Below are 9088 nucleotides of genomic sequence, written 5' to 3'. Positions count from 1 at the left end.
AGGGAATAGGTGGGGTGCTGTGTGACGCATCAGACATTCCCTTTGGAAAGGGTGGCCAGGGAGCCTCTCTGCAGAAATGCTGAGGGACGTCAGGACCCTCCACTCTGGTCCCAGGGTCTCTGCTTCTGGAAAGAGGCGGGTTTGGGATCCCAAAAGATCCCCACCCCCCCCGCTAGAAAACACCTCCAAATCCAAGATGAGACATAACAAATAACATTTATTTATTTATGTATTGATGTATTTATTAAAAATTTGTAAGTAGGCTCCATGCCCAGCATGGAGCCCAATGCAGGGGCCTGAACTCGATCCTCAGATCAAGACCTGAGTCCATATCAAGAGTCAGATGCTCAACCGACTGAACCACCCCGGGCGCCCCACAAATAACTTTTAAAACACAAAGCTGAGGGGCGCCTGGGTGACTGGGCTGTTAAGCGTCTGCCTTCGGCTCAGGTCCTGCTCCGCGGGAAGCCTGCTTCTCCCTCTCCCACTCCCCCTGCTTGTGTTCCCTCTCTCACTGTGTCTCTCTGTCAAATAAATAAATAAAATCTTAAAAAAAAATAAACAAAACACAAACTTGAGTGATTCTCTGATTCATTTATTTATTTTTAATTCTAATAATATAGACCTAACAAAGCTTACCATTTTAACCATTTCTAAGAATACCCCTCAGGGGCATTAAATACATTCACATTGTTATATAACCATTGCCACCATCTCTCTCTAGAACTTTCTCATCTACCCAAACAGAAACTGTCCCCAGTAAACACTAACTCTGTGCCCGCTCCTCGAGCCCCTGGTAACCACCCTTCCACTTTTTGCCTCTATGAATTTGACAACTCTAAGTACTTCATGGACATGGAATAATACAATATTTGTCTTTTGTGACTGGCTCGTTTCCCTTAGAATCATGTCCTCAATGTTCGTCCATGTTGTAGCAGGTATCAGAATGTCTTTTCTTTTTTAAAGCTGGATAATGCTCCATTGTACGTATAAACCACATTTTGTGTATCCATTCATGCATCGATGGTCACTTGGGTTGCCCCCGCCTTTGGCTATTGTAAGACTGTTACGAACATGGCTGTGCAAATATCTGTTCACAATACTGCTTTCAATTCTTTTGGGTGTGTGCGCAGAAGAGAAATTGCTGGGTCATGTGGCCATTCTATGCTTAATTCTTTGGGGGAAGTGCCATGACGTTTTCAGTAAACCCATGAGAAATCTCCAGGGGTCAGCAGACAGAGTTGTGGCTACCCTCTAGCTATTTGCTGAACTTTACAACCCAGGTGTTTGGGGTCAGATGGTTGAGGGAATAGGGGTGCTGGAGGGGCCCTCCAGGGGCCACAGCCTCTGTGAAGGGTGGACTTGAACACATCCACCAGCAAAGATAGGGAAGGAGGTTTGTCATCTGGACGCAGGGAGGAGGGAAAAAAAACTCCTCCGAAAATGTGTGCTCACAGGCCTGCTTCCCTGTAAGTTTGTGGGTTAAACTGATACGACCTTGTGATCCAGAAAGAACCAGATGGGAAAGTTATGCTTTTCCCCAAAGCAGGGACTGTGATGGGGCTTGAGCGGGGCTAGTTTGTTTGGGAGGTGATCCCAGGCATTGCAGTGAGGTGAGGGAAGGGAGGAGAGAGGTCCAGGGGGTTCTAAGGAGCTGTTACCACTGTGGGGATATGGGACCCCAGGGAGGCTGTGTGGGACACAGTTCAGAATGCCTCCCTCAGGGGCATGGAAGCTGGGTGTCTGTCCACCAGCCTCTATTCCTTCTTCGGGGCTAACTCCTGGCTCTCTCAGACTGCCCGTGTTCCCATAGCCGGGGACCGTCCTCATGGAGGATTCCAGAAGCCACAGGGGCCCACCAAGGAAGTGGCTGCCATGACTTGGGGCTGGCTGAGGGGATACAGGGGAGTCCCTGACAGTGTTTGATCCATTAACTCAGTAGCCCCGGGTGGCAGTGCTGGGGGGTCTAATGGAAGTCGCACACCCTCCACAGTGGTTTTACAGGATTCCCATCCCCCAGAGCCCAGCTGAATGTGAGCTCAAAGCCACCACCTCAAAGCACCATCTGCCCCCTGGCAATAGTTTCAGATTCTTCTGTCACGGGACACTCCTTCATGCCTCGTGCCTTTGTCCATGCTGTGCCCTCTGCCTGGACTCTCCCCTTTCCCTGCTGGTAGATCTACCTCAAATGCCACCTCCCCGGGGAGCCCGTTGCTCTTCTGCCCCGGCCCCAGCTAAGCAATCCTCCCTGTGCGCCTCTGGGCACCTCAGCCAGATGTCCCAAAAGAGAAGCATTTGTTTACATTTGTCGTTTCTGCCTTAGTTTTCACTGCACGGTCTGGTCCCTTCCTCAGGAGAGCCCGGCTACTGCAAAGCTGGTCCACTTAGTTTCAATAACCCTGCGTCCTCGAAAACAATAGCATTTAGTTATTTAAAACGGTCTGTGAATTTTAGATCAGGTCTCCCTTCGAAGCGTGCATATCAGTGTTTTTGTTTTTGTCTTAAATGGTGCTGAGCTCTACCTCCTTCCCGTACAGTGGGGTTTCCAACGCACTTCTTGGCGTAGGGCTCCGGGGACCCATCCCTGGGATGGGACACTGGCGCGTCCTGGCAGCTGGTGGGAACTCGCTGTGCTGTGACAGCATGGAGATGCCTCCTTCCTCAGCCCTGGCCCCCCCACCAAGGGCTTTCCCCTGGGGGAGTGCAGGGGCTCAGCAGATGCTCTAGGACTGACCTGGGGTGGCTTGCACTTCTTAGGCAACCTCAGGGACAAGCCAATCTTTCCACCGAGAAACAGAACTGGCACTTCAACCCTGGTTGTTAAGGACACGGTGCAGGGAATTGGCCCCCATCTGTGCCCTCACAGGAGGCCCTCACAGTCCCAGATCATATTTCCATCCCAAGGCCTTTAAAAATTCCTGAATGGCAGCTTCAGTTACAAGTCACAAGTCTTCAGTGAGGAGTGAACTGGGAAAGTGACTTTACGTGGATGTTTTTATTCCGGGATCAACTGCCCAGGCAGAGGGTGGAGGTGGGAGGGGGGGGGCTCTCCTGGGGAGAGAGCCCAGCTTAAGTTTATGTTTTATAGCTCAGACTTGGTATCAGGAATCATATCCATCAGGGAGGGGTGAAACAAAGGAAAACTGAAACTGATGAATCAGTTAGACTCAGGGCCATTTTATTATTCATCTGTTTTGATGGATTTTTTTTTTTTATTACTAAAATAGAGGTCATCAAACTACAACCCAAAGACCCATTTTTTTATGCCCTGGGCTCTAAGATCTTTTTTACATTTTTTTAAAAAAGATTTATTTATTTATTTGAGAGAGAGAGAAATAGAGTGAACGAGCACAGGGAGGGGTAGAGAGAGAGGGAGAAAATCTCAAACAGACTCCACGCTGAGTGTAGAGCCCGACTCAGGGCTCGATCCCACCACCCCGAGATCATGACCTGAGCCGAAATCAAGAGTCAGACACTCAGCCCACTGAGCCACCCAGGTGCCCTGGTTTTTACATTTTTTAAAGGGTCGGAAGAAAAATACAAGAAGAATAGTATTTCATGACGTAAGACTAGAAATTCAAAGTTCTCCATCCTTAAATAAAGTTTTATTGGGACACAGTCATGCCCACTCATTTACATATTGTCTGTGACTGCCTTCCCTATAAAGGCAGAGCTGTGTAGTTGAGACAGAGATTGCATGGCTGTAAAGCTAAAAATAGTTATTGGTTGGTACTTTAGAGAAAGTTTGCTGAGCCTTGGGTTAGAATACTGATGATAAAGCAGTTAATAATGCCACCCATCGGTAGCACCTGGTAAAACGCTGCGCGGCACTGAGCATTTGTACATATGTGATGAATGAATGAATGAATGAATGAATGAATGAATGAATGAATGAAGTGGACAAGGTAACTTGGCCTCACACAGAGCTTTACCTGCGGCTCTTCCCAGATCCAGGCTGCACCAATGCTAAGGTTTCACAGAGGAGTGGCGGTCACGGACAGCACAGGTCATACCCATGTGCTAGGACTCAGGGCGTCAGCAAATTGCCCTCTGGACAGCCACCAAGCCAGTGGCGCTCAGGAGCATACCTGTCCCCCCGTAAATGCCACTCCCTTATTCTCAGAGCGAGCAATGTCAGGTTACCTAATGTCTCAGTTTGCTCAGGCTGCCCTAACAAAGTGCCCCAGACTAGGGGGGCTTACACCACAGAAATGTATTTCCTCCCAGTTCCGGAGGCTGGGAGTCCCAGATCGAGGTGCCACCAGGTCTTGCTTGGGTCCATACTTTATTCAAATTTCCTGATTTCCTTAGTTTTTACTTAATATCCTCTTTCTGTTCCAGGAGCCCATCCAGGAGGTGCGTGTGGCCTCCTTCTCCCTGTATCCTAACATGGTCTTTCCTCCATGAGTGGGCATCCCTGGTGTCTCTCTCTTCTTATGAGGACACCAGTCCTACTGGACGAGGGGCCCCCACCCAAATGACCTCACTGAGCCTTGATCACCTCCTTACCGGCCCTATCTGCCTATACATTTACATTCTGAGGTACTAGGGATTAGGACTTCAACATATGAATTTGGGAGGGGACACAATTTTATTTTTTTAAAGATTTTATGTATTTATTTGAGAGAGAGAGAGAGGCAGGGGGAGGGGCAGAGGGAGAGAATCTCAAGTTGGGAGCCCAACTCCGGGCTCGGTCTCATGACCCTGAGATCATGATTGTGTCCTTGAGCTGAAACCAAGAGTCGGATGCTCAACCGACTGAGCCACCCAGGTGCCCCACACCTAATTTTCTTTAAATCAAAGTGTATCTGCTCTGGGCCCTGTCATATGGCAGAGAAGGGAAATTCTTTTTTTTAAAGATTTTGTTTATTTATTTGAGAGAGAGAATGAGATAAAGAGAGAGAGCATGAGACGGGGGAGGGTCAGAGGGAGAAGCAGACTCCCCGCTGAGCAGGGAGCCCGATGCGGGACTCGATCCCGGGACTCCAGGATCATGACCTGAGCCGAAGGCAGTGGCTTAACCAACTGAGCCACCCAGGTGTGCCCCGAGAAGGGAAATTCTTTATTAGGCACTGCAGCCCCCGCCTTCCCACCTGTGGGGGTCCTAAGGTGTCCTGAGGCCCAGACACTGGGACAGGACCCAGGGAACTTGGGCTTCGAGGGTTGCTGCTGATCAGCCCCACCTCCTAGCCACCCTCTTCTGGCTGAAGCCGCAGCCCCACCCCCACCTCCTCCAGGCAGCCTTCCTCCAGGGCCCTCAGTCTGCCCTTCCCTGCTTCTCTAAGCCCCTAGCCTCAGACAGTTCAACTTTTTTGGGGAAATTGAAAAAAACTGAACTTGTCCCAGAGTAGAGAATCCCTGAGTTTCTAGCCTCAAAGCCCAGATAGTATGTGTCAAGGAGGGGAGAGAGAGGAAGGGGAAAACAATTGCGTTATTTTTTCCAAGAGTAGGAAAACAAAATGCTCATTATTCCATAGCTCAGTAGGTGATGCCGTGTCCTCAGCTGGGTTCTCTCCTCCGCCCAGCAGTGGCCTCCGCAAACCTCCTTTTGCTCAGGCCCCACCAACCCCTTCTGCCCTCAAAGGATCCCAGCTTGGCTTCAAAGAGAAAACAGGTGTTGGGGCTGTGCACCTCAAACTCCCGGGGCTTCCTGCTGGGGACCCTGCAGCACCACCCCCTCCCTTCCTTCCGTGCAGTGGGAGGGGGTCCTCCCTGTTATTGGCCCAGTGCTCCCCGACCCCCTCCAGCTCCACCGATGAGCTTGTCTTCTGCATTTTAGTTTTGTTTTTTTTAAACTTTTTTTTTTTTTAATTTTATTTATTTATTTGACAGAGAGAGACATAGTGAGAGCAGGAACACAAGCAGGGGGAGTGGGAGAGGGAGAAGCAGGCTTCCCGCGGAGCAGGGAGCCCGATGTGGGGCTCGAACCCAGGACCCTGGGATCATGACCTGAGCCGAAGGCAGACGCTTAACGACTGAGCCACCCAGGCGCCCCCTTAGTTTTGTTTTTTAATAAAACTTTTAATTTTAGAATCATTTAAATTCACAGAAAAGTTACAAAGATAGTACAGAGAGTTCCCTTAACAACACCCCCCTCCCAACCCAGTTTCCCCTCCATTGATACCTTACAGTTAGTATGGTATGTTTGTTACGACTAATGGACCAATATTGACACATTATTATTAACTTAGGTCCATACTTTATTCAAATTTCCTGATTTCCTTAGTTTTTACTTAATGTCCTCTTTCTGTTCCAGGAGCCCATCCAGGAGACCACATTTGGTTGTTGTGTTCTCCTTAGGCTCCTCTTGCCTGCGACAGTTCCTCAGACTTTCCTTGTTTTTGATGATTGACAGTTCTTTTTTTTTTAAGATTTTTATTTATTTATTTATTTGAGAGAGAGACAGAGAGTGCATGCGCGTGCGTACGCACGAGCAGGGGGAGGGGCAGAAGAAGAGGGAGAGCGAGAATATTAAGCAAGCTCCACGGGCTCAATCTCACGACTCTGAGATCACAGCCTGAGCTGAAATCAAGAGTCAGACGTTTAACCGACTGAGCCACCCACGTGCCCCATGACCTTGACAGTTCTGAGTACTGGGCAGGTGTTTTGTCCAAAGTCCTTAGCTGGGAATTATCCAATGTTTTGTTCATGAGTAGACTGGGCTTGTTTGTTTTTGGGAGGAAGACCACAGAGGGGTGGTGCCCTTCTCATCATGCCCTATCAAGGGTACCCGCTACCAACATGACTCACCACTGCTGGTTTGACCTTGGTTACCTGGCCGAGGTGGTGTCTGCCAGGTGTCTCCACTGGAGAGTTCCTCTTTGTCCCCACTTCCTTGGTGTCCTTGTTGGAAGGAAGTCACTATGCACAGCCCACACTTAAAGGGTGGGAGTTATGCTTCACCTTCTCAAGGGGTCATATCTACATTGTTATTTAGAATTCCTCTGTACGTGAGGTTTGTCTTTCCAATTTATGTACTTAATCAATCATTTATTTGCATAAGTATGGACTCACGGACATTTATTATACACTTTGAGTTGTTATCAATACTACACTATTTATTTTGTTGTTCAAATTGTCCTAGCGTTAGCCACCAGGGGCTTTCAGTTGGCCCCTGTCTCTTTGACACAGCCCCCACTGTTCTGCCTTTCGAGCACTTCCGACGCTCTGGATCGACAAGATACGTCGGGAGGCTGCTCTTATGTATTCCCTCCCCCACCCTGGCATCAGCCATTTCGCCAAGGAGCCCCGGTCCCTGCTGTTGAGAATGGGACCAGAGACCCAGATCTGGGTGCCATGTGTGCTCCTTGCCACTGGGTGCCATGCTGCTAGCCCTCTCGAGGGACAAAACTGGAAATGCACACACAAATTCAGTAACCTGTGCGTCTATGCATGTCGAGGATTTCTGTGTTCATCGTCTGTACTTACATTAGGCTGAACACGAGTTCGTGGGGATGTCTCCAACTCTAGACCCACATCGCATGGTTCCTTCTGGGCATTCCCCGTGCTTGTCTGTCACTCCTGCTCCAACAGCGAGGACCTGGCTCCCACTCTCCCCCCCCCCACCGTCTTGTGTATTTAGTCCCGGCACACACGCGTGGTGCCGCAGAACCATTGGCCCGCACACGGCCAGGCATGACGTCACCAGCAGAGAGCAAGGGCTTCTGCGCATGTTCCTCCGTCTTCATCCCCGGGTCTCCACTCAGCCCTGGTTTGTTAGATGACGTCGGGTGGGCACACCCATCAGCCGGCCGTGCCCCGCGTTTGTAACACAGTTAGGATTCTTTACCATAGTCTGCCTCTCATCCTCCTCGCTGAGTTTTTAAAAGTTTGCCTCCATTAAGGCTGACTCCTGGAGCCAGGGATTTTGAAATGCCCAGTGTCACACGGAACAGGTTCGCTGCCCCCCAAATCCCGCCGTGCGTCACCTACTCAGCTTCCCTTCCAACCCTGGCAACCATTGCTCTCCCTCTTCCCCATTTTAACTGAACTTGACTTTCCCTGTGCGTTCCTGCCCTCTGGCACTTAGCATCTTTGAAAAACCTTCTCCCCAGTCACCTTGGGTTCCTCCCACCATGGCACCCCATGTGTCCCCCAAACTCTGGATTTGTCCTCAGCCTGACTGTAGCCACTGACACTGCTCCTGCCAAGGTCACCAATGGCTTCCTTGTTGCTAAACCCAGACGACCCTCCATCCGCCCTCTGGCCACCTCCTGGTGAGGAAGCCCAGCCCGCACTTCTCCCCCACACTGTCTCTCCCCGTGACTCATTTCCTCCCCGGCGTTAATAAGCACCCGCATGCCGGCCCCCCCCCCCCCCCCCCCCGTGGACACCGCGCCCAGACTTGTCTTCACTGAGCTCCTCCTGCTCTCCCCGGGACCTCCCGCCAGGTGTTCTCACAGGCGCCTCCAACACGGCGGGACCCACAGCAACCTCATTCTCTTGCCGCCCCCCACGGTACTAGAAGTCATCCCAAAGCGGGGGGCCATAAAAACATTTTGTTTAAATAAATAAAAACTTAAAAAAAATCATTTAAAAGTGAATCAGCTGGCCGGCAGGCTGCTGGCATTCTTTCTCCTACATCTGGCTGCACCCTCTCTGACCCTACGCCTCGTCGCCATGTGGGGTGAGCTGCAGTGAGTGGTGGAAGCATTTCTGGAAGCCTTGTCTGCAGACACTTAACATAACAGACTTGGCTATGGCCCATATAAATGCATGCCAGGAAACACAGCTCCCTGTCCCCTCCCCAGTCCCCAAGCATGGCCCGCAGCCATTGTCATGCAGGACCCGCCCCCCCCCCACAGGAGGGGGAGTGAATTGGAGGGGGAGTCCAAAGGGAAAGAAGCAATATTTAACTGATTGTTGTTGAATATCTCACTTTTGCAAATTTTGCAAAAACATTGACCATTAGAGGACTGTTGCTAGGGTCCCCGACGCTTAAGAGGCACCCCCTCTCTGTGCACAGAGGTCCCTTCTCTCTCTGGAAAGAATTCATGACCCAAGCTCTCCTGGTGAGCAGGCCAGATGGTGCCCATGGTTCTCTTAAGGACATTTGCACATTTTCTACTTGTGGTCCCAAAAGAAACGC

General features: G+C 50.4%; 1 protein-coding gene across 1 annotated transcript in view; it reads right to left on the bottom strand.

Moving 5' to 3' along the window:
* SLC25A33 (solute carrier family 25 member 33) overlaps positions 1 to 7234 on the bottom strand; it is a 24568-nt gene extending 17334 nt beyond the window's left edge. The window contains exon 1 of the mRNA XM_081816818.1: positions 7220 to 7234. Coding sequence (XP_081672944.1) covers positions 7220 to 7234 — 15 coding nt within the window. The remainder of the gene's footprint in view (positions 1 to 7219) is intronic.
* Positions 7235 to 9088: the final 1854 nt, after the last annotated feature.

This window comes from Leptonychotes weddellii, chromosome 4, assembly GCF_054177405.1.
Source record: "Leptonychotes weddellii isolate Sample4059 chromosome 4, ASM5417740v2, whole genome shotgun sequence".
In the NCBI taxonomy this organism is placed as follows: domain Eukaryota; kingdom Metazoa; phylum Chordata; class Mammalia; order Carnivora; family Phocidae; genus Leptonychotes; species Leptonychotes weddellii.
This window is presented reverse-complemented; position numbering and strand designations above follow the sequence as displayed.